The sequence below is a fragment of the Musca vetustissima genome, unplaced genomic scaffold (assembly GCF_032173495.1).
Source record: "Musca vetustissima isolate MV318-11 ecotype Yass unplaced genomic scaffold, APGP_CSIRO_Mvet_v1 utg38044, whole genome shotgun sequence".
Taxonomy (NCBI): Eukaryota; Metazoa; Arthropoda; class Insecta; order Diptera; family Muscidae; genus Musca; species Musca vetustissima.
Genome location: NW_026885732.1, coordinates 31,153 through 57,184, shown reverse-complemented (window position 1 = coordinate 57,184; position 26,032 = coordinate 31,153). Strand labels below are relative to the sequence as shown.

The window sequence follows — 26,032 nt, the reverse complement described above, 5'->3', positions numbered from 1 at the left end:
TTACTTAGAATTGTAAAACTGCAATGACAAAAGTTTTCTGTAGCCAGTAGTAGAAGTCCCACTAGTTTGTAAGGAATTAGTTGAGGATTGGGAGCCATGCGATTAAAATCGTATAAATTTACATTGGATTTGGATGTTTGGGGAAAAGAAAATGTCCCAAGTGAAATTGTTGTTTGGAATAAAATCTGAGGAGGAAACCGGTCTGAAACTTAGAACTGTAAAAACGTCCTTGACAAAAAAATTTTGTACCCAGTATTTGGTCTAAGGAGTGAGTATGTATTAGTAGTAGGTGTAGGAGCATTCAATTAAAATCATATTAAATGACATAGTGATTCAAATTTCCGCTAGATGGCAATGTTCGTGGTGATAGAGTAGGAACGAATCTCTATGCAATTTGATATGATTGTGATCAAATGCCCCTTAAAACACCTACCCAACTATTAAGAAAACTTTTGTCAAGGCAGCTGACTCAAATCGCATCGAATTGCACTTCGGTTCGAGTCTATGCTACCAACACGAACCCAGATCGCTTGCTCATATGCAAATTTGTGCTAGAGGGCTTAGAGATACTCAATTAAATCGTATCAAATTGAATTGCGGTTCAAAATGTCACAAGATGGTGCTGTACGTATTGGTTGCATAGTCACGAAACGTTATGTAATTTGATACGATTTTTATCTGATGCTCCCAAATCCTACTACTAAATTCTGCTATGTTTACTGATGCTCTACTACAGGCTACTACAGTATGCATTAGTAGGAGGTGTAGGAGCATTCAATTAAAATCATATTAAATTACATAGTGATTCAAATTTCTGGTAGATGGCGATGTTTGTGATGATACCGTAGGTAAGAAAACTTTTGTCAAGGTAGATGACTCAAATCGTATCGAATTGACCTCCGGTTCGTGTCCGTGCTACCGACACGAACCCACATCGCTTCCTCATATCCACATTTGTGGTAGAGGGCTTAGAGATATTCGATTAAATCGAATTCGGTATTGTTTTCATAGTCACGAACCACCATGTAAATTGATACGATTTTTATCGGATGCTCCTAAAACCACCTACTAATTTCTGCTACCTCTGCTGAAACTCTACTACAGGCTACAGGCCATGAACTTTTTAAAGTTTTGAATTTTACAACGCGGTCAAACCGTCAATTCAGTTAAAATTTTGCTGTTCATTTTTTAAAGTCCTCTATTTTCGAAGCATCATTTCATTTTAGGAAATTATCATTTCCTCCAGAAACAAAACAAGTTCTTAAACTTTTCCCATAAATTAAAATAACTCTGCAACAAATACGCCCAATCGTTTTCATTCAAACTATAGCCATTTTCATCAGTATTGTTCCAATTCCGATTCCTGTATAATTCAACAAAACAAGAGCAGCAACAATAACAAAATGGCAATAACAATTTAAAAATGCTATCCTACCCATTTATAAGCTGTCATTTATTCTAATTCTCTTACAAATGTTCTCAAGCCATTATTAAGTGAGCAAAGGACATTTGTGGAATAGTAAATGTTGAGGTCCTTTTTTTTACAAATCGTATCAGAGTTTTAGTGTTGTTGGTATTGTTGTCATTCAAAGCAGCAATAACGAAAGTAGCAATAGCAACGACAACAACATGGAAAGTCCTTAATATGATTGGGCAATAAGAAATCCTATTAAAAGGATATGCAAAAAAAAAAGACAAATAAAGGACATGAGTGGTTGTGTATGTGTATAGAGGTAAGTGTGTGCATGTGTGAGTGACTGTAGCTGTGTTGAAGTGGGTGGTCTGAGAAATAGGAGCAATAGGATATGCATGGTAAAAAAGATTGAGGGGAGACAAAATAAATCCAATAATCTTTTGGTATAAAGGGGAGATGGGGCAGCACATCAAGTCATGTGAAAGTAACATGATTTTTTTTTTGTTTTTTGAATCAAAAATTTGGAAGAGAGTGGATTTGAGTAGCTAACTGCATATTCAATTTGATGGAAAATTTAAGACTAAAAAAATACAAAACTGGCTACCAGTTAGCCAATGGAAATCCATGATAAAACAGTAATGGAGAATTTTAAAGAAGATTAGAACAAAAAAAATTTTCTCCCAAACCCTATGAGTGGCTTCTAAGAGACTAAATACACTAACAATTTCCTTTTAAGACCACAAAATCCTTTGAAAGACTTTAGATTAAAATTACCACAAAATCTCCATGTAAACCCCGTGCTACCCATATTCCTCCCACCAGCAAAACAAGGTAAGGGTCAACATTTGGTTTTCGTTTACCATTACCATTTATCGAAGAGAGAGATTTAATATGAGTCCAAAATTTTTATTGTTGTTGTTGGTTATTTTGTTTGCCATGAAATGTTTAGTGTGATTGGTGTTGGCGTTTTTTTGGTTTTATGGGCTTTGCTTTTGGTATTATTTTGTTGTTACTGTTGTCTAGCGTTTTTAGGAAAACCAGTCACGTTTTGTTTGTTGTAAACATTTTGTAGTCACATCCATTTTTCTAGTTCTTCTTCTTCCTCTTCTGCATTTAGGTTTTCTAATTTTCTTTGGCCTTCATTTAAAGAAATCCACCACAGATCCCAATATAATTTAACAACAACAACAAAGTTACGAAAATTTAAATCATTCATCCATTCAAGCATAGATCTCTAAGAGCATCCATGCATCATCCCACTCGTGTCTTAAATACAGCTCACGACCTCCATAAGAAGAGGTATTATGGTGAGGAAAAACACAGTGGGTCAAAAAGAAAAAACATTTTTTGTAAACCTACAAAGGCGTGGATTTTTTTTAAATATTTTTCAGCAACCCTCCTAAGGCGTGGATTTTTATATCCTACACCACACTGAGGTACACGGTATTATGTCTTGGTACATATGTTTGTAACGATTTACGCATGTCCGTACGCTTCCAAAGAGCCAGGCGTGCCAATGCGGAAGATTTATCGCAGCGTAAATCCGAGTTCCTTGCTGCTCTTAGTACGTACAAAGACGAGCTGTCTAGGAGTAAAGAAGACAATTGGAGGAGATTTGTACGGGACAATGGAGATGATCCATGGGGTATAGTATACCGTGTGTGCCGGCTTGGTGGGCCTAGGAGACAGGTTGACCTACAGGGGTTGCCTAGCAGCTCTGCGACAACCACCTCGGGGTGGGGAGGAGAGCGTAGGGCTTTTGTTGTGAACATTCTTTCCGGATTCGGAGACTCCATCACTTCCTCAGGTTGTTGAAGAAATGAGGGAGCCTCCGGGTTTGGATCGTATAGAAGTTGTGGACAGTATCTGCTGGGTTAGAAGTAGAAAATCGCCGGGTATGGATGGTATGACTGGAAGGATGGTGAAAGCCATCTGGAAGGTTATGCCGGAATATATCGAGTCCGTTTTCTCCAGATGCATTCGTCATGGATACTTCCCGCGTACTTGGAAGTGTGCCCGAGTTGTAGTCTTGCTTAAGTCGCCTGATCGGATTAGGAGTGATCCTCGCTCGTATCGGGGCATAAGTCTTCTTCCAGTGCTTGGAAAGGTGCTGGAGAGGATTATAGTGGCACGGCTGAAGGATTGCTACAGCGAAGGTACGTCCTTGAATCAGTTCGGTTTTACCGAGGGTAGAGGTACTGAGGACGCGTGGCGGCATGTGCAATATAGGGATAGGAAGGCTGTGTCGTGGGAGCCAGTGCTTCGGTCTGGAGGGATGTGCAGCGGTGTTGCCCACAGGGTTCCATTTGTGGTCCATGTATATGGAATCTTATGATGGATCCTCTGTTGCGGGATCTAGCTGATCCCTTCAAGATCTGTGCATATGCGGATGACTTGCTCATCATGATTGAAGGGATAGTCGCCTTGAACTGGAAAATCGTGGTGAGCAAGCTATGCAGATTGTGCAGGCTTGGAGTGACCGAGTTGGAGTGGAGGTGGCTACAGAGAAGACGGAGCTGATGCTGCTGAAAGGCAGGTTGGCACGCAGTCGTACTCCCTGAATTCGAGCTGGTGAACGCGGCATTAGGTATTCGTGTACTGTCAAATATCTCAGGATAACGGTGTCAGAGCGTTTGAATTTTCTTCCACACTTCGATCGGTTGAAGGAGAAGCTGACAACGGTCGTTGGGACCATCAGGAGTGTTTTGCGGACTGATTGGGGCTTGAGTAGGCGTTCTGTGCGTATCATATATGGTGGGCTTTTTGTTGCCTGCGCAACTTTTGGTGCACCTATATGGTACAGAACTGCCTCTTCTGTCGGGCAGAGGAAGCTCCTTTCGTGTCAACGGGTCGTCATGTTAGCGTGATTGCCAGTGTGTCGCACTGTTTCAACAGAGGCGTTGCAGGTTCTACTTGCCGCCGTGCCGCTTGATCTTGAAGTGAGATGTAGGGCTATCATGTATAAGCTTTTTGTGAACAAAGTGCAGGTCGCATTTATGATCCGATTTGGATGAAATTTGACATAGGTCACGTATTTGGCCCAAGGACGAACCCTATTGAATTTGGGAAAAATAGCTTCAGATTTAGATATAGCTCCCATATATATTTCGTCCGATTTAATGTAAATGGTGCACCAAAGTTCCTATATATTTCTCGATTTGCACGAACTTTGGCACAACGTAATGAATTAAGTCTAGAATGAGGTGTGTTTAGTTTCGAGAAAATCGGTTCAGATTTATATATAGCTCCCATAATATATCTTAAGATTTGTACGAAATTTGGCACAGCGTAATGAATTAGGTCTTCAATAATGTGCGTTAAGTTTCCTGAAAATCGGTTCATATTTAGATATAGCTCCCATATATTTTTTCGTCCGATTTAATGTAAATGGTGTACCAAAGTCCCTTAATATCTTTCGGGTTGCACGAAATTTGGCGCAGCGTAATGAATTAGATCTAGAATGATGTGTGTTAAGTTTCCTGAACATCGGTTTAGATTTCGATATAGCTTCTATATCTGACCAAATGAAAAATTTAGTATCGGTTGCAGAATGACGTGTTTATGGATCCAATTTCGTTTTACTGGTCCTGTTAGGATCTATCTGTTGAATATACCCAAAGGGATGAAGGGTATTATATAGTCGGCCCCGTCCGACTTTACTACTTTCTTTACTGGTTTAAAAATATTTTTTTCAAGGTCGCTCCAAAGATTTCTCCTTCTGTCCCTTTATCTTCCCACTGTAATCTCCCACATATATGTGTGTGTGGATTTTGCACACACGTGTTTATGGATGTGTTCGTGTAACGATTTGTCTAAATATGCGTTACATAAATGCTAACAAAGACAGATAGATGGCAAAATACAACAACCTTATTTTTATGGTACTAAATCTTAAGCACCCAAACATTTTGCTTTGCCTTGACTTATTCCAAAAGAAAATGCCACGAAATAAAAAAAACAGATAAACGCCATAAAAATTGGGTCTTGGCAAAGGTTAGGTTATATCGAAACTAACAAGAAATTCCTTGTGGAGGTTATTAACATTCGGTAATAAAACCCCAAATAAATAAATTGACAAAAATGGCAATTGAATCCTTTTTTGGGGTGTTTTATCTATTCGGAAGGAGATAACTGGATTATAAAAAAAATTAAATTTGAAAAGGGGAGGGATCAGTAGGTCAAGAAAACATTTTTCCAAAATTAAAAAAAAACCCATGGAGAATAATAAAAAATTCTTTAGGGCGTAATATACCCCAATTTTTGTTCTTGTAATAAATTCAATTAAATACATTATTGAATTTCTAAATTCGCCGGAATTTTTTTCAATATCGTACACATCGCATAAAATTGATTACATTGTGATTATTTGTTGTTTTGGTGGCTCTTACCTTATGGCGTTTCTTCTCCCGTTCGGGCACCGCATGCCAATTGAATTGCAAATTCCAATCGAAACCGCCAACATTAACACCACCCGAATCACGATAATGATATTCCAAAGTTGTATCGTCGATGACATCGATAACGGGACACACAACCGTTGTTGAATTTCTAGCAATGCGATCCAGCAATGGTTCCAGCCAGCCTAAAAAATAAGTGCGAAACAAGAATTAAAACAACAATAAGAATAAAAATAAATGAGCAAAATAAAACAAAAAAAAATAGAATTTTTGTGGTGTTGGGTGCTAGAGGGGGATATATTTCATTTTATTCTATGTGGCCAACCAGCCAGCCAGTCATCCATCAATCTTGCTAATCATTTTTTATGCGTGGACTAGAATTAATTTAAAAAAATTCTAGCCATTTCAAAATGAGAGTGAAATTTAATAGAATTCTTGTTTTGAATTGTCCATCGGGGTAATTGTTTAGAATCTTAACGAAGTGGGAATTGTTTTGTGTTCTGTTGTGTGGCCCAGAAAAATAGAAGTTTCTAAATTTCGAATCGGGTCAATTTAAATATGAAATGTGATTTGATTTTTGAAAAAATAATAGGATGGGAAATAATATACGAATCGAAAGGTAATGCGTAATTTTCCATAAATAGAACAGCTCTAGGGGTTCTAAGTTATCGGATGGGTCTTTAACTTTTCTACATACATATGAGAAGACATTTTGTTCATCCAGATCTTCAATTATTTTATGAAGAAGGAATCTTCCAGCTCATCTATGTAGAAGAAGAGGAAACTCGTCTGGTCTTCTGTGAAAAAGATATTTGGATTTTCTCCTATTAGGAAGAATACCTTCTTCTATAACGAAGAAGACCTTCTGCTCTTCTGCGAGGTAGAAGGCATTCAGCTCTTCTATGGAGAATAATACCTTCAATTCTTCTATAGAGAAGAAGACCCTTTATTTCCTCTATGAAGAGTAAGACCTTCAGCTCATCTATGATAAACAGGAAAAAATCCACTTCTATGGAGAAGACCTTCAGCTCTGCTGTGAAGAAGAAGACCTTCAGCTCCTCTGTGAAGAAGAAGACCTTCAGCTCTTCTATGAAAATGAAGACCTTCAGCTCTTCTATGAAGAGGAAGACCTTCAGCTCTTCTATAAAGAAGAAGACCTTCAGCTCTTCTATGAAGAAGAAGGCCTTCAGCTCTTCTATGAAGAAGAAGACCTTCAGCTGTTCTATGAAGAAGAAGACGGCCTTCAGTTGTTCTATGAAGAAGAAGACCTTCAGCTCTTCTACGACGAAGAAGAAGACCTTCAGCTCTTCTATGAAAAAGAAGAACTTCAGCTCTTCTATGAATAAGAAGAAGACCTTCAGCTCTTCTATGAAGAAGAAGAAGACCTTCAGCTCTTTTATGAAAAAGAAAAAGACCTTCAGCTCTTCTATGAAGAAGAAGACCTTCAGCTGTTCTATGAAGAAGAAGACGGCCTTCAGTTGTTCTATGAAGAAGAAGAAGACCTTCAGCTCTTCTATGACGAAGAAGCAGACCTTCAGCTCTTCTATGACGAAGAAGACCTTTAGCACTTCTATGGGACACTTCGACTATTCCATTAAGACGACCTCCGGATCTTTTAAGAAAACGATTTTTGATTCTTTTAAGGAATATATTTTAGCTCTTCTTTTTCTGAGAGGACTTACACCTAATTTTTGGCAGATAAGCCCTTATAGCTCTTCTCTTGATTCTTTTACAAGAGACGATTCTGACACTTCTATGAAAAGACCTTCTTACGTTATTATAAGAAGAACTGCTACCTTTTCTGCGAGAAGACATTCTGAGTTCTCTAAAAGAAAATCATCTGACTTTTCTTTTTGAATTCCTTCTGACTCTTCTACCTTACCAATACCTTCTGATTTTTATACCCTTCACCACACTGTGGTACAGGGTATTATGTCTTTGTGCATATGTTTGTAACAGGCAAAAGGAAACGAGATAGACACATGGTTCCTTTTGAGAATATGCATAGAATCACTTTCTGAGTCGATTTACGTATGTCCGTCCGTCCATGTATTTTTGTGAACAAAGTACAGGTCGCATTTATGATTCGATTTTGATGAAATTTGGCACAGCTTATTTGTTTGGCCCAAGGAAGAACCCTATTGAAATTGGGAAACATCGGTTCAGATTTAGATATAGCTCCCATATACATTTTCGTCCGATTTAAGGAAAATGGCGAACCATAGTCCCAATGTATCTTTCGATTTGCACAAAATTTAGCACAGCGTAATGAATAAGGTCTAGAATGATGTGTGCAAAGTTTCGTGAAAATCGGTTCAGATTTAGATATAGCTCCCATATATAGCTTCGCCCGATTTTAGGTAAATAGTCCACTAAAGTCCTTGGAAATCTTTTGATTTGCACGAAATTTGGCACAGCGTAATGAATAAGGTCTAGAATTATGTCTGCCAAGTTTCCTGGAAATCGGTTCAGATTTAGATATAGCTCCCATATATATTTTCATTCGATTTAATGTAACTGGTGCACCAAAGTACCTATATATATTTCGATTTGCACCAAATTTGGCACAGCGTAATGAATTAGGTCTAGAATGATGTGTGCAAAGTTTCGTGAAAATCGGTTCAGATTTAAATATAGCTCCCATATATATTTTCGTCCGATTTAATGTAACTGGTGCACCAAAGTCCCTATATATCTTTCGATTTGCACGAAATTTGGCACAGCGTAATGAATTAGGTCTAGAATGATGTGTGTTAAGTTTCCTGAAATCGGTTCAGATTTAGATATAGCTTCTATATCTTTAGTATCGGTTGCAGAATGAAATGTTTATGGATCCAATTTCATTCCTTAAAAAATGCGACGTCTTTTAGGATTCATCTGTTGAATATACCCAAAGTGGTGAAGGGTATCATATAGTCGGGCCTCGTCCGACTTTACTACTTTCCTTACTGGTTCTATTTGAAGACTTTCAGATTCTTCTTTGAGAATATCTTCGGACTCTTCTTGAAGAATACCTTCTGACTATGAAAGGACTTTTTGATTCTTCAATAAAAACATCTACTGATTCTTCCTTCAGAAGATCGTCTGACTCTTCTTTGAGAAGTCCCTCATTCTGACTTCTCTACTTTCGATTTTTCTATCAGAAGTCTATAATGCTCTTCTGTGAGAAGACCTTCCGACTCTCCTTTGTGAATTCCTCCCGAGTCTTCTCTGATAAGTACTTCCGACACTTTAATATGAGAAGTGTTTCAGTCTCTTCAAGGAGCAGAATTTCTGAATCTTCTTTGAAAATATCTTTCAAAACTACCTGGATTAAACTTTCGCAGTCTTCTATGAGAACACATTCTGAATCCTCTATGAGAAGACTATCTGACTTATATGAGAATACCTTCTGACATTTGAGACGAAAACCTTCAGACTTTTCTATGAGAAGTTCTGCTCACTCTTCTTTCAGAAGACGTTCTACCACTTCCTTGGGAAGACCTTCTGAACCTTCTATGGGGATACCTTTTGACACTTCCTTCGAAAGAAGCGGCTCTTTTGCAGAAAGTATGAAGGTCTTTTATAAACAAACGGAATGCAGGAATTCTTCTATAGACGAGCTGAAGGCAGTAAATCTTCTGCAGAGGAACGGAAAAAATCCACGGAAACACAATTGACTCTTATTGTCCTGTGGAAATACTATTTACAAAATTCACGCTTTTGGTTCTTATAGTCCTGGGGAAATATTCTTCACAAAATCCACGATTATGGTTCTGATAGTCCTGGAAATATTCTCGCAAACAATTAAATAAGAATACCTCTTGAAAAGAAAACCTTCAGACTTTTCTATGAGATGTTCTGCTCACTATTTTTTCAGAAGACGTTCTACCACTTGCTTGAGAAGATCTTCTGACCCTTCCATGAGGACAACTTCTGTCACTTCCTTGTGGATCATTCTAACTCTCCTATGAGAATAGCTTATGACTCTTGTTTGAAAATAACATCTGACTCTTAATAGTTAATTTATTGGACCTTATTTTGAACTTCCGAATCTTTAAAGGATATACTCTTCTTTATAAAGCCCTTCTTCTGGTATTCTGCTTTCATAGTGATTTTTTACTCTCCTCTTCTAGCTTTATGATTTAATTTTTATAATAGATTTTTTTTAATTGTTTTTAAATATACATACATTTCAAAGTTTTATTTGATTGCTCTATTATTTTGCAATTCAATTTGTTCTTAAAAACTTGAAGCAAACCTAACCTACATTTAGTTTTATTCAATTAAATCCCTAATTGACATGCATACATACATAAATATATGCATGTTTGTGTGTAGGAGAAAAATTCATTTTGCAGATTTTCGAATATCATTCATTTTTCATAGGCCAAAGACAGAAATCCATTTCATTTGTGTCAAATCGAAAAGATTATTATACGATTTGTTGCTGTTGTTCTGCAAGCTTTTAATTTCCTTCAAAGAGATTCGAACATGTAAATCTTCGTCTTCTTCCTCTTAGCTGGACATTTAACATGGATAAATGAATTTTTGTGGATTTGTACATAATGGGTATTTTAGTTTTTTTTTGTGGATTTATTTAAGGCTTTTGGGTTTTTGTAATATTTAAATTTTTGATATAAATGGATATTTGTCTGAGTGTGTGTGTGTGTGTGTTGAAAATCTTTCAATTTACAATTTCTATGTCTTCTCCTATTATGTCAATGGTTGTAAGTCTTATGACAGATGGATTGCTAGGAGCAAAAACAATGAATTCCATTTTTGTCTTCATGTGACAGGATGAGATCTATATGAAAGCGTATATCAAAATACAGAAGACAAAGGACAATAAATGGATTTTGGGTTATCAATATTTATTCATATTAAATTTAAGCTTCTTTTGGGGGGAGTTCGCATAGAAAATATGAATAGCATATAATTGAAGGACATTTTGGTAGAAGAATCTGAAAGTCTTCTCAAGGAAATAGTAGAAGGTGTTATCTAAGAAGACTCAGTATTTTAATAAAGGAATTCGAAGGCGTTTTCATAGAGGCGTCCGAAGGACTTTTCTATGTATGAACTTTCGAAGTAGTTTTTCTTCCCAAAGACGAATCAGAAAGTCTTCTCATAGATGTGTCGTAAGGAATTCATATTAAATTTAAACGTCCTTTGAATTTGTAAAGCCAAAAAATAGCCAGTGAAGAAGAACTTCGCATTGAAGAATATTCTTGAATCATATTGAAAGTCTATTCAAGGAAGTGGCAGAACAAAAGTCATACGGTATTCCCTTATAGGAGTTAGAAGGTCTTTCCATAGATTACTCCGAAGGTTTTTTAATAGAGGGGTCCGAAGATATTAACAAAGAATAATCAAAAAGACTTCACAATTCGACATCGAAGAGTCGAAAGGACTTCTCATAAAAGAGGCAGAAGGTCTTCTGAAGGATCTTCGTCTTGTTCGTAGAAGGTTATCTGCCACAGAAGACATTCTTCTCCATAGAAGAGGGACTTCTTCTTTATGAAAGGGCTTAGCGTCTTCTTATTAATAGAATAGCCCGCTTATATTTTCGTAGAAGAATCAGAAGGTCTTCCCAAAAAATAATAAAAATCTCTTCTTAGAGCCTCATAAGCTCTTATTTTCACCAAAGAGTTTTAAATTTAGTTTATGAAAGAGCTTTATGTCTTCTTCACAGAAGAGCTTTATGGTTTATTCTTGGAAGATATGAAGGTCTTCTTCGTCAAGGTTTTCTGAAGGTCTTCTTCATAGAAGAGCTGAAGGACTGCTTTTTTATAGAAGGGCTAAAGGTCTGATTTTTCATAAAAGTTCTGGAGGTCTTCTTTTTTATGGAAGGTGTTAATTTTCATATAATATCTTCTTCTTCCTAGAAAAGCTGAAGGGCTTCTTTTTCATAGAAGAGCTTAAAATCTTCTTCATGTTTAAGCAGAAGAGATTTTTTTGGTATTTTTTTTTTTGTCGTAGATGACCCTCACTTAGAGGGATAGCTTCTTCAAAGATTTTTTACTGAACAGCGATAACTATTCCTATAGAAGAAAACCAACAAATCTCCTTATAGAAAAAAATATAAGAACCAAAGGTTTTCTTGGAAAATACCACAGATCTCGGCACAAAGAAACAAATTATCATCTAATGCGATAGCTCACAGACAACCAAGAGTTCTATTTACAAAAGACCGAGAGGTCACCTTTCAGAATATGAGGAAATATTTTTATAGGAATCTAAGAGCTGATATTACAGATGCCAAAATATCGTCTAAGAGAAGTTGGAACGGTTATCTTTGGAGGACCTCATGGTATTCTCCTTATGATAGACCAGGAAGTAGCCCTATAAGAGATCATAGGGTACTCTTCTAGAAAATCAAGAAGTCTTCAAATAAAGGACCATGTGGCGTTCTTATAAAAAATCCGGAGAAGTTTAGAAGTTACACTTCAGCAGTTTGAATATCGAATAATCCATATTCGCTGTAGAATATTAAAACGAAGACACAAATGACCTCGATACACCTCCTTCATTAGCTTTTATACCCCCAAATAGTTTTCCATCTATAACATACGGTTTAGTATTATATGGACCTCCAATCGGTCTAATACAAATGGAAAATCTTAGAACAATCTTTCATTCAACAAAATACACTCAACCTGTCTATCATTGATATACGACCTTCAATCGATCTGCTGTATATCGAAGACCTCCAATCGGCTCGTAGATTGCATTTACCCACCAGTATATTTGATTTCTTGTGTTTTCTGAACTCTATAAGTGTTGAGAACCTAGACTCTTTAATTTTTTTACTTTCTGGTGTAGTTTCTACTTTTCATATGTCCAAAGAGAAAATCTTCAAAAGTGGCAGCTACGAAAGTACAGGGTTTTTCCAAATAATACACCTAATTACAAACCCCCATAGAGACGCAAACCGCAGACATATGTATATGACCTCCATAACCCCAGACATAGTTGAACTCCCATCGATCTTTTTTTAGCTGAAATATCTTCAACCTATCGTTTTACACCCTTCAACACACTGTGGTACAGGTTATTATGTCTTTGTGCATATGTTTGTAATAGGCAAAAGGAAACGATAGATAGACCCATAGTTCCTTTTGAGATATAGCTCCTTTCATGTATAGCTTTGTCCGTTTTTATGTAAATGGTGCACAAAGTCGTTACATATCTATAATCCGATTTACACTAAAATTTGCACAGCTATTTGTTTGATTCAAGGACGACCCTGTGAAATTGGAAAAAATCGGTTCAGATTTATATAAAGCCACTAAATATATTTTCGTCCGATTTCATGTAAATGGTGTACCAAAGTCCCTATATATCTTTCGATTTGCACGAAATTTGGCATGACGTACTGAATTGAGCCAGAACGATGTGTGCCTAGTTTCGTGAAAATCGGTTCAGATTTAGATATAGCTCCCATATATATTTCCGTCCGATTTCATCTACATGGTGCACCAAAGTCCCTATATATCTTTCTATTTGCACGAAATTTGGCATGATGTACCCAGAATGATGTATGTGAGTTTCTAGAAAATCGTGATGTCTATAGCTCCCATATAAGTTTCTTGAAAATCGGTTCAGATTTAGATATAGCTCCCATATATATTTTCCTCTGATTTAATATAAATGGTGCGCCAAAGTCCCTAAATATCTTTCGATTTGCACGTAATTTGGCATGACGTACTGAGTTAAGTCTAGAATGATGTGTGCTAAGTTTCCTGGAAATCGGTTCAGATTTAGATATAGACACAAATGAGACACCGAGACACCTCCTTCATTAGACTTTATACCTCCAAACAATGGACCTCCAAGCGGACTAATATAAATGGAAAATCTCTGACCAATCTTTCATTGATTTTCGACGCATTTTGAATTATTAGAGGCTGAAATACATCTGTAGACAATATTTTCCAAAGAGTTTCACCTTTGGACAAAGCTTTCCTGACGAGGTCACCCGATTTTGGAAATTTTCTGTGCGATAAATTTTCCATATAGAACCATGTTTAGCCAAAGCGCCCATTTCTGGCAAATTTTCAGTATTTTGGAGGGTCTTAGGTATTTTCTCAACGAAGTTCCTGTAAATTGGTATTCCGAGGTCTTAGAGGTAAAAAACCATCTTTGCCAAAAATATTCGACTTAGGTCCATGTTTTCACATAGCCCCCATATAAACCCTTTGAATGGTTTAGGCCCATTTTTCCTCCGAAGTGGCTGTAATTTGACTTTCTAGGTTCTTGGGCAGTGAAAATGATTTTTTTTTTTTTGACAAAGGTCCATGTTTTGAAAAAGTATCCCTTGTAAAGGTTCCGCCCAATTTTAGATATTATGAAGGTTTTAGTCGGATTTCTCCCAAGAGGGGGATGTTATTTGATATTTGGTGATTTTGAAATGTGCAAAAAGCTGCATTTAATGTGTTCACAATGTGCTGTTCACAAGGCCCCCATATAAAGGTTCCGCAACATTTTTGTTGTTTTAAACCAGTCTCGGTTGTCATAGTGGATTTATCAAGGTCCTGCCGTTTTTCGGTATTTTTACGGGTTTAGTCGCATTACTTTGACATTTAGGGTTCCTAATGAATAATAAACTTAATTCCAAAAAATTTTAATATTGATCCATATTTTTTAATAGCCATACAAAGGCCCGCTCAGTATTTTGAAGGATTTAGCAGCACTTTCCACACGAAGTGAATGATATTTGGTATTCTGGATACCTGTAGGGTGAAAAATATCTTTGCAGACAATTTTCGTTATAGGTCTATGTTATGATATTACTTTCCAAATAAAGGTACTGCCCTACTTCCAATATCTTGAAGGTTTTAGTTGCATTTTCCCGCCGAAGTGGCAGGATTCCTGATGAAGAAAATGTTCAGTATAGGTTTAAGTTTTTAACTATTCAAAAGGTTCTGTTTTATTTTCGATATTTTGAAGGTGTAGTAGCTCAGTATTCCCCAACTGTTATTCCGTCTGTTGGTATATTTTTTTTCAGAGCATATACAATATACTAACTGACACTTTACAGTGGTGTAATTCTCATTTAAAGGTCCTGGCCGATTTTAGGTATTTTATAAGTTTACCCTCAAAGGAGGGCAAAAAGTTCAGTCCGCCCAATTGTTAAATTTTTTCATTTCTTTAATCGATTTGTTTTTTTTTTCAATTGTCCCATTTTAATGAGCCCCTTTTTAGGCCAACCCCTTTCAACCCTTCACCCAGATATTTTCTCTTCAATTTAAGGTAACCCCAATCAAATAGAATTTAAATAATTGATTTTTTTTCCTTTTCCAATTGATTAGATTTTTAAAATGAGGAGGTCCAACTAACTGGCCAGCATTTGAATGCAGTTGCATCATCAGTTCCGTTTCGTTTCGTTCCGTTCGAAGCAATAGAGGTAAACAAAAACAGACGATGCTTCATCGAGATGTAGGTAACATTTAACCTCATTTAGTTAAATGTTCATTCGTTTAACCATAACAATTACACAGGCGAACAGACACACAAGGAGGGATGGACAGACGGATAGGCAAATGGTTAGGCAGTCAGCTGAATGGACCCATAGATGGTCGGTTAGACGAACTTGGGGGATGTATAGATATGCAAATGATGTGCAAAAAATTGCAAACTGCAACCGGGGGTTAGTTAGAGAGCTTGCAGCAGAAAAATGCAAATGTTAGTTGGATGGTTGGTTGGTTCGGTTGGTTGTTCGGTTTTGTTTGTTTCTCTTTTAACGGAGGGGTCAAGTTAGTCAGCCTGTAAGCCATGCAACCGGCCAATATGGAGTTTCATACCTTTGAATAGGCTTGCAAATACCCCTTCGGTCTAATGCTTAACATTTTTTTTTATTCCAACTTACCTTCAGTGCATTCACAATGTGAATCCAAATATGTTAGGACCGGTGAAGTGGCATGACGTGCACCGAGTAGTCTGGCGCGTATTAAACCTTCACGCTTTGGTGCACGTAGAATTTTAACCTTTGGATATGCGGCAAAATAGTCTTCCAATTGTTTTTTCGTATGGGCTGGAAAAAAAAAACAAGAAAAAATAGAAACAAAACAATAAAACAACAACAATTTATTAAAAACGAAGTTAAAGGAGCATAGAAGAGGAGGGGGTATACCCCCTTCTTTAGAAAATAGGGGGCCATATCAAATTGCAAATGGGCAAGAGGACACAGGTGCAACTGAAATGTTAGACATTTAGAAATAATACAAATAATCCTCAATCACACACGCACACTCACACACACAAATAATTGAATATATATGTGTGTGTGGGTGATTGCGATATGGTCATAAAAATAATGCTTTGCCATGCCAGACACGTGCAACAATCAATCACGTTCCCAGACAATACCAGGGCATAATAACACAACGTGGTTATATTTTAGTTGGCTGCGGTGCATACAAAACACCAGTCAGCCAGCCAGGCAACCAACCAGTCAGCAAGCCAACCAGCCAGCCTACCTAACTGGCCCACTGCCCACATCATCTTCATCATCATCCTCATGTTTACTACATTTTCCAGTTGTGCAACCATATCTTCCTTTTGCTCTGCGTTGTAAGCTTATCGTTGCCCCCTAAACCTTCTCCCACCCCTTCATCCCATCATACTTACGCATATCCGAGTAGTCATCAACGAGTATAACATTGCCTATCAAATGTTCGGGTGAACGATCAAAAACGGAATGTACGGTACGTAATAGCACGGACCACGCCTCATTGTGGAAACAAATAATTACATCAGTGGCTGGTAGATCTTTTTGATAACGTCCCGGCTCTTTACACCTGTAAAATGGATAAAAGAAACGAGAAAAAAACAAATTAGTATAGTAAATTATTATAAAATACGACAACAACAACAGCGGCAACAAATAACATGAAGGCGAAAACAATATTTCGAGAAGCGGCAAAACCTATAAAGACGAAAATATTACAGGGAGGACAGTTTAGCAAGTTAAAATATATATGAGACCTATATCTAAATCTGAACCGATTTCCTCCAATTTTGTCCTTGGGCCAAATAAGTGAGCTGTACCAAATTTCATCCAAATTGGATTATAAATGTACACGAAGCATTTATAATCCAATTTGTTTACAATTTAACGTGGACAGACAGACGGACGGACATGCATATATTGACTCAGAATGTGTTTCTATGCATATTCTCAAAAGGAACCATGGGTCTATCTCGATTCATTTTGCCTGATACAAACATATGCACAGAGACACAAAATGGTAAAGGGTATAAAAATAGGTCAGGGTCTTTTCATGAAAGGGTATTTTAATGAATGATCAGAAATAAGAGGCGACATAACCTTTTGTGAAAAGGTTCGTTAGTATTTTTATTGAAGGTCTAAAGGGATTTCTACAAAAGGTTAACGTATTTCAGCACATCTGTACAATGAAATTATATCGACTAAATAGCATATATGAGGCTTCTGTAATTCAAAAGATTTCTGTTTATACCTCCTTCTATGGTTGATAGGTGGCAGATCTTTTAGGAGTGTTCCGTAGCTTTTCTATAGATATAAGACAGAACCCAAATGAAATCTATAAATAAAACAGCTGAACATTTAGATTCTCTGTCTCTAGTTTGTCAAAATACTAGGTAGCCCCTAGAGCAGCCCTGCCTCTATATGAAATATGTAGCCCCTAGAAACGCCCTGCCTCTATATGAAATACGTCAATAGTCCCTGCCTTTTCAGCTCCCTTAGTTATTTAACAGACCTCTCTACACATCTATAGTTTATCTACAAAGACTCCCAAAAATTTAATTTCAGAACTTCAGTACCTATGAAGACAATTGAAAATTGCAGGTCGCCTATAACACCTCATATACTTCCTTGCGGCCTATCCTTCATCTCGTTTACAGAATTTCCAATGTTAGCTCCTCTTCAACAATTCCCTGGTTTATAATGAATATATGGCTTTTCTTTGGCTTATCTTTAAATACTTGGTAATCTTTCAGCCCTCTTGGGTCTTATGCTCTGTACCTTTAGCTACAAATAATCATTGGTTCTTAGCCGTGACTTTAAATAATTCCCGAAACTTCAGCTTTTCTATAATGCCTTCCGTTATGTTCAGTTAGTTCCTTTTTTCCACCAAACCTCCACACGTCTATATGTATTACCAACCTTCAGGTTGCGTATAGAAGCTACGTGGATCCTCAATTAGTCTATAAATGCTTCATACACTTACAGTTATTGCCTGCAGATTATATTTCAAGACTACGTAGATCTTCAGAGAATTCATTAAAGAATTAGGAAATAATTTAAGACTCCCTTGGTATTCAGGCATCCTGATCGTTCAGAATCTCTTGATCTTCAGCGCATCTATAAATAATTTATTGAACCTTAATATTTTATAAATACCCTTTTGTGTATTCAGTTCTTCCAAATATTTGCTTCTGGGGTTTCAGGTTGTCTATAAAGGCTCTCTCACCCATCAGTTTATATAACAAGTAACTTTATTTTTTTCGCAAAACAATTAATCGATTACAGGTATTTTGAATGTTCAGCTCATGTTGGAGGCAGTTGGTCCCTGCCGAACTTAAATATGTTTTTTTTGCGTTGTCTTCTAGCACGAAGATATGACAAAAAAATTATATTTATTCTCCTCTCCCACCCATCTCCCCAAAATTAACTTAATTTCCCACAAAAGAAAAACTTTTTATTAATGTCATTAAATATTCCGCTCGTACATTTCGACATTAGACAATTTGCAGGACCATAAAACGAACCAAAACTTTTTCTCTCCTTCGAAATTTTGCTCATTTTCCTTAAGTGTTGTTCAATCAAAAAGTTTTGCTATGTTCATTATCAGACACAGCCATGTTGTAGTCCCAATGAAATTGACTAGTCGTCATCCTATTTTTTGTTTTTGCGTCCATTAAAGCGTTCGATGTAGCACCTACCAACCATCCGAATGCCAAAAAAACTACAACAACAAGATTGTTTTCAATGCTGTCGTACAAACGATTATATTTAAGCAATTTAAGGCTGACTTTATGCGTTCCCATCAAAATGAACACTTTAAAAGTGTTACACGAACATATGTCAAAAAATACGCAACGCAGTAGAGCCGTTTTTTTATGTAGCTGGTCTGACTTACCGGTGCTCCTTGCTAACTATGCTGTGGTACGATTATAGGGACTAGCTATTTAAATAAATGACTTTTGACTCCTATTTTCGCACACTTTCATTAATAACTTTTTGTTGTTGTCAGTTGTTTTTTTTTATCATTTTTTACACACATTCCGCACTCTGATCATGTTGCCTTGCGGAACGTGTTATTTGAAGTTTGTGAAATTGGTTTCCATTTACTTACCATGCATCCCGGGGATCTGGCAGTGTCCTGTGCACTGAAATCATATCCGATACATATTGATTAAAGGCATTCTTTTGCCAGCCATCGTCGACCGCCTTTTTCATTTCTTCTGTCATATTGGCGGGCAGTGTTACTGGCTTACCCATCTCGCCGGGTGAATCTTTGGGTGGCGATGGTGGGGCGAGTACATTTTTGCCTGGAAGTAGAGAAAAATGAATTAAAGAATTTGTAGGAGAAAAACAAAATATATAAAATTATTTGCTTTAAGAAAATTGGATTTTCATAATAAAATATAAAAAAATTTTTGAAATACTTTAAAGGGGCTACTTGTTTGGTATTTCTAGAGACTTGTGGTCTCTACACCGACAAATTGCAAAGACATAAAAGTATAAAGATAGGACAATTGATACGTAAGCAATTTCCAACAGATGGCTTTTCCTCTGTTGTTACGATATCATAACAACAGAGAGAACAATATTAAACGTTTTTAATGCTATATCTTAAGCTTATAAAATGAAAATACATATTTTGACCTTTTTTATAATTTTAACACATTTTCGCGTATTGGCGTTTTTATTCTTAACATGCCTCTGTTAACCTTGATTCCCCCTGGATATTTTTTCATACACTATTTTGCCCATTTTGTCGATGGTTTCTTGTAAATTGATCGTTATAGAGACCGGTGGTCTCTACTCCGACCAATTGGTCTTTATAGAGACCGGTGGTATCTACACCGACCAATTGGTCTTTATAGAGACCTGTGATCTCTACACCGACCACTTGATCTTTATAGAGACGTGTGATCTCTACACCGACCACTTGGTCTTTATAGAGACCTGTGGTCTATACTCCGACCAATTGGTCTTTATAGAGACCTAGTGGTCTCTATACAGCCCATATGGTCAATATAGAGACCTAGTGGTCTCTATACAGCCTATATGGTCATTATAGAGACCTAGTGGTCTCTATACAGCCCATATGGTCATTATAGAGACCTAGTGGTCTCTATACAGCCCATATGGTCACTATAGAGACCTAGTGATCTCTATACAGCCCATACTGTCACTATAGAGACCTAGTGATCTCTATACAGCCCATACTGTCACTATAGAGACCTAGTGGTCTCTATACAGCCCATATGGTCAATATAGAGACCTAGTGGTCTCTATACAGCCCATATGGTCAATATAGAGACCTAGTGGTCTCTATACAGCCCATATGGTCATTATAGAGACCTAGTGCATTATAGAGACCCAGTGGTCTCTATACAGCCCATATGGTCATTATAGAGACCCAGTGGTCTCTATACAGCCCATATGGTCATTATAGAGACCCAGTGGTCTCTATACAGCCCATATGGTCATTATAGAGACCCAGTGGTCTCTATACAGCCCATATGGTCATTATAGAGACCCAGTGGTCTCTATACAGCCCATATGGTCATTATAGAGACCCAGTGGTCTCTATACAGCCCATAGAGACCCAGTGGTCTCTATACAGCCCATATGGTCATTATAGAGACCCAGTGGTCTCTACAGCCCATATGGTCATTATAGAGACCCAGTGGTCTCTATACAGCCCATATGGTCATTATAGAGACCCAGTGGTCTCTCAGCCCATATGGTCATTATAGAGACCCAGTGGTCTCTATACAGCCCATATGGTCATTATAGAGACCCAGTGGTCTCTATACAGCCCATATGGTCATTATAGAGACCCAGGGGTCTCTATACAGCCCATATGGTCTTTATAGAGACCTAGTGGTCTCTATACAGCCCATATGGTCTTTATAGAGACCTAGTGGTCTCTATACAGCCCATATGGATAAAGATAGGACAATTGATACGTAAACAATTTCCAACAGATGGCTTTTCCTCTGTTGTTACGATATCATAACAACAGAGGGAACAATATGAAACGTTTTTAATGCTATATCTTAAGCTTATTAAATACAAAAATATATTTAAAGTGCAGATCTCTGATTTTATTTACATTTTATAAACACATTATCGCGTATTGGCGTTTTTATTGTTAACATGCCTCTGTTATGCATGATTCCCCCTGGATGTGTTTTCATAAACTATTTTGTCAAAATGCATTTTGTCGAGTCTTTACGGTTTTTATGTCTTTGCCATATGGTCTTTATAGAGACCTAGTGGTCTCTATACAGCCCATATGGTCTTTATAGAGACCTAGTGGTCTCTATATAGCCCATATGATCATTATAGAGACCCAGTGGTCTCTATACAGCCCATATGGTCATTATAGAGACCCAGTGGTCTCTATACAGCCCATATGGTCATTATAGAGACCCAGTGGTCTCTATACAGCCCATATGGTCATTATAGAGACCCAGTGGTCTCTATACAGCCCATATGGTCATTATAGAGACCCAGTGGTCTCTATACAGCCCATATGGTCATTATAGAGACCCAGTGGTCTCTATACAGACCATATGGTCATTATAGAGACCCAGTGGTCTCTATACAGACCATATGGTCATTATAGAGACCCAGTGGTCTCTATACAGCCCATATTGTCATTATAGAGACCCAGTGGTGTCTATACAGCCCATATGGTCATTATAGAGACCCAGTGGTCTCTATACAGCCCATATGGTCATTATAGAGACCCAGTGGTCTCTATACAGCCCATATGGTCATTATAGAGACCCAGTGGTCTCTATACAGCCCATATGGTCATTATAGAGACCCAGTGGTCTCTATACAGCCCATATGGTCATTATAGAGACCCAGTGGTCTCTATACAGCCCATATGGTCATTATAGAGACCCAGTGGTCTCTATACAGCCCATATGGTCATTATAGAGACCCAGTGGTCTCTATACAGCCCATATGGTCATTATAGAGACCCAGTGGTCTCTATACAGCCCATATGGTCATTATAGAGACCCAGTGGTCTCTATACAGCCCATATGGTCATTATAGAGACCCAGTGGTCTCTATACAGCCCATATGGTCATTATAGAGACCCAGTGGTCTCTATACAGATCATATGGTCATTATAGAGACCTAGTGGTCTCTATACAGCCCATATGGTCATTATGGAGACCTAGTGGTCGCTATACAGCCCATATGGTCATTATAGAGACCTAGTGGTCTCTATACAGCCCATATGGTCATTATAGAGACCTAGTGGTGTCTATACAGTCCATATGGTCATTATAGAGACCTAGTGGTGTCTATACAGTCCATATGGTCATTACAGAGACCCTGTGGTTTCAATACAGCCCATATGGTCATTATAGAGACATGTGGTCTCTTTACCGACCAATTGGTCTTTATAGAGACCTGTGGTCTCTATACAGCTCATATGGTCATTGTAGCGACCTAGTGGTCTCTATACCGCCCATATGGTCATTGTAGGGAACCAGTGGTCTCTATACAGCCTATATAGTCATTATAGAGACCCAGTGGTCGCAATACAGCCCATATGGTCATTATAGAGACGCAGTGGTCTCTATACAGCCCATATGGTCATTATAGAGACCCCGTGGTCTCTATACAGCCCATATGGTCATTATAGAGACCCAGTGGTCTCTATACAGCCCATATGGTCATTATAGAGACCCAGTGGTCTCTATACAGCCCATATGGTCATTATAGAGACCCAGTGGTCTCTATACAGCCCATATGGTCATTATAGAGACCCAGTGGTCTCTATTCAGACCAAGAGGTCTCTATACAGCCAGTAACTGGTCATTATAGAGACCTAGTGGTATCTATACAGCCCTTACGGTCATTGTAGAGACCTAGTGGCCTCTACACCGATCAATTGGTCTTTATAGAGAACACAGGTCGTTATTTCCAATGCCAACCATTGTTCCTTAACTTCCACTACTACCACAATGATATTTGCATCCTCATTTGATTACATCCACATTTGATTACCTTCATGCAAATGACATTTTGGGGGCGGTGCCATTGTGGGATTGTTTTCTGCATTAAGATGAGATGTTGTAAAAGAGCTTCTGAAAAGTTCTTGTTTAACATAACAAAAGGAGTTGTGAAGTAGACAAGTTGTTGTTGTTGTTATTGTTGTCAAGATACAAATTTCAATTTGTTGCATATCACATTTACTGTCAGACAGGCCGACATGCCTGTAACAACTCCTTTGAAATTGTAAGGCTATTTAAAAATTGGAAACCGAAATGATAACTATACCGAAAGGAAACAATAAGAGGTAGAGTAGTAGAATTGCAGCATGGAATGAGGCCATATTATCCCAGGAATAATACCATTGTTTGGTTGAAACAAATGTCTATAGGAGGGATGAATATGGCTTTTTGTCCACCTTTCGTATAAAGAAAAAATGAGGAGGGTCATTTGTCATTAGACGTGAAGGTTATAAAAATATATTTTTTTTATCAAAATATTGTTCCCAAGCCCAAATATTCTCTGTCCCACTTAAAGACCCATAACATTTCAACTCCGTGTTACCACTTATGAAAATTAACTCCCATTCCCCCTTCTCGAAATTTTCATTCAGCCGCTATGAACGACTCCACATCTTTCACAGAGCTACACTTGATGCAATTTCCATTCAAAAAAATATCAAACAGGAAAATAAACCGTGGAAAAACTGTCGTCGGCTAAGTACGCATATTTGCGAATATTCAGTGCACCAAAACAAGCTTAAAACTATGGCCAGGATTTCTTTCCGAATTCAGAGTATGGCAACTGAAGGCCACAAAAAGGAGTACACAGTTTATTTATGGACTGGGTGGGTAAATATGATTTTCGGTTTCCAGTTACAATTTGTATTTTGCATGATTTAAGCCCAGGCCTATTTTTCGGCCTCCTCTACACTCTCACTCCCTTCTCATTCATATGCAAAGCAAAAATCTGCAAATGATGTTGGATGTGTTGTGTTTTTATTTGTTTGTCCTTCCATCATTTGCTTGATGTTTGGTTTGGTTGGTAAGCGCAAGCCTTTGATGCTTTTGAGTATTGGTTGAGAAGAAAGTTTTTTGGTCATGTATATATGTGTATGTATTCATGTACATCACCACAACCGCCGCCATCGTGATGGGCTATTTATTTGGTAATACAAGCTTTGGGTTTCTTTTTTCTGGGGTTTCAGTTTTTTTTTTTGTGGAAAAGGGCTCTTGTTGCCACATAAGAGTCCTCGAGCCTTTATTAGGATGCATATAGTTTTCATGGTGTTGCTGGTATGTTTGTGTGTGTATGTCTTTGGTGTTTTTCTTCTGTTTGTGGCTCTACATGCTAGTAAAGAATGTGGTTTTTGAGTGATGATAACCAAAGTTTATAAATGCAGTGCTGGGGAATTTATGTGAGAGGTCAAATGGAGGGGCGGTGTACTTTGCACTAAATGATGAGAATATTTGAATGGGAAGGGGAGGTGGAGGAAGAGGTATGAAGAATTACTATCATGTATACATTGTAAGCGAATACAATTTTATTAAGCGGATTTTTTGATGTAAAATGCAAAAAAAGTCAGGAGTTAATTAGTTGGATTATTTCGGCTAATATAAAATAAAAGGAAGAGCTTATTCTTAGAAAATCAACCGAAGGTTTTCTGTCTTTAGAAACATCCGAATGACGTATTTTATTAATAAACTGTAAAGTATGTGTTTAGGTAGCTCAGACAGAAGATTTTATTATAAGGATATATAAGGATAGGGTGTGTTTTTTTGTGTAAGATAATAATGTTTGAAAATAAGCTATGCTACCCAATTAAATTCAACATATGCAATTACAGTTAATTCGTTTAAAAAAGTCACCAAAATCTTCAAAATATCGAAAATTGGAAGGGAATCAAATTTGGATGGGAGATTGTTTACCCAATGATAACACAAAATATTACATTACAGCTAATTCGATTGAAAAACATGTATATAATCCTCAAAGTACCTATAATCGGAAGTTACCGTTACATGGTGGCTATACCTAAATTTGAACAAATATTTAAAATTTTATTTAATTTCTAGAATCCAACATGTCATATAACAGCCAATTCGCCATAAAAACGTCTCCCAATCGAACAAAATATCGAAAATCGGAAGGTAGGGGATATAGGTAAAACTGAACCGTCAATTTTTCGCAGGAGCATTTTCCCTCCATTATGTTCTACAATTTCAAAATGCGTTGCCGAGGGGCTATGATAAACTTGATCTTGATATACGCTCTACAGTATAGTGCGGGATATAGAAATCTGAAGAAAATATACCAACTATAGAATTTTGTCTAGAAGACCTTAAGAAGGAATGCGGGCTACAGAAGACCAGCAGAAGGTTTTCCGTCAACAAAATAGTTGTAGGAAGTAGTCTGTAATAGTCTGTAAATATAGAGAGGATGGAGAAGTTCCTCAAACTACTAGAGACCTGAAGAATCCCTTTTAACAATGGAGGACCTACAAATTTTAGGAAAAACCTCTGTCGAAGAAAAGTTTCTATATACGGGAGATCTTAAAAATGTCCCTCGCCTACAAAACTAAAGCAAATCATCTGACAATATAAGACGTAAAGAACGACTTCTGTATATAGCAGATCTGAAACGGGTTTTATGGCTATGGAAGACCCGAAAACGGTAATTCGACCCTAGCAGACAGAAACCCTAATGAATGCCTATAGAAGACTTGAAGCAACCACCAGCCTATACAAAATCAGAGGAAGCTAGTTAGATTATAGCAGATATCAGGAAGGTAATGTCATAGGTTAAAAAGAAGGAGAGTATTTTGAAGAAGTTTGTTATTCTATGGAAGTCCTGAAGAATGTATTTCATCTACAGAAGGTCTGAGGAAGGATTTTTTTGATAGAAGACGTGAAAAATATATATGTGTATAAGATAGTTTCGGAAGAACTTCTATCGATTGGTGACCTGAACAATGTTTTCTGCACCTAGAAAACTTGAAGGTCATTA

The 26,032-nt window shown here is 37.4% G+C and overlaps 1 protein-coding gene across 1 annotated transcript in view; it reads right to left on the bottom strand.

The window, feature by feature from the left end:
• The window catches only part of LOC133332996 (putative polypeptide N-acetylgalactosaminyltransferase 9), a 55,663-nt gene that overhangs the window by 8,869 nt on the left and 20,762 nt on the right, over positions 1 to 26,032 (bottom strand). Inside the window, exons 2-5 of the mRNA XM_061541339.1 lie at positions 19,131 to 19,326; positions 16,420 to 16,589; positions 15,659 to 15,823; positions 5,803 to 5,996 (exon numbers count right to left, since the gene is read on the bottom strand). Coding sequence (XP_061397323.1) covers positions 5,803 to 5,996; positions 15,659 to 15,823; positions 16,420 to 16,589; positions 19,131 to 19,326 — 725 coding nt within the window. The remainder of the gene's footprint in view (positions 1 to 5,802; positions 5,997 to 15,658; positions 15,824 to 16,419; positions 16,590 to 19,130; positions 19,327 to 26,032) is intronic.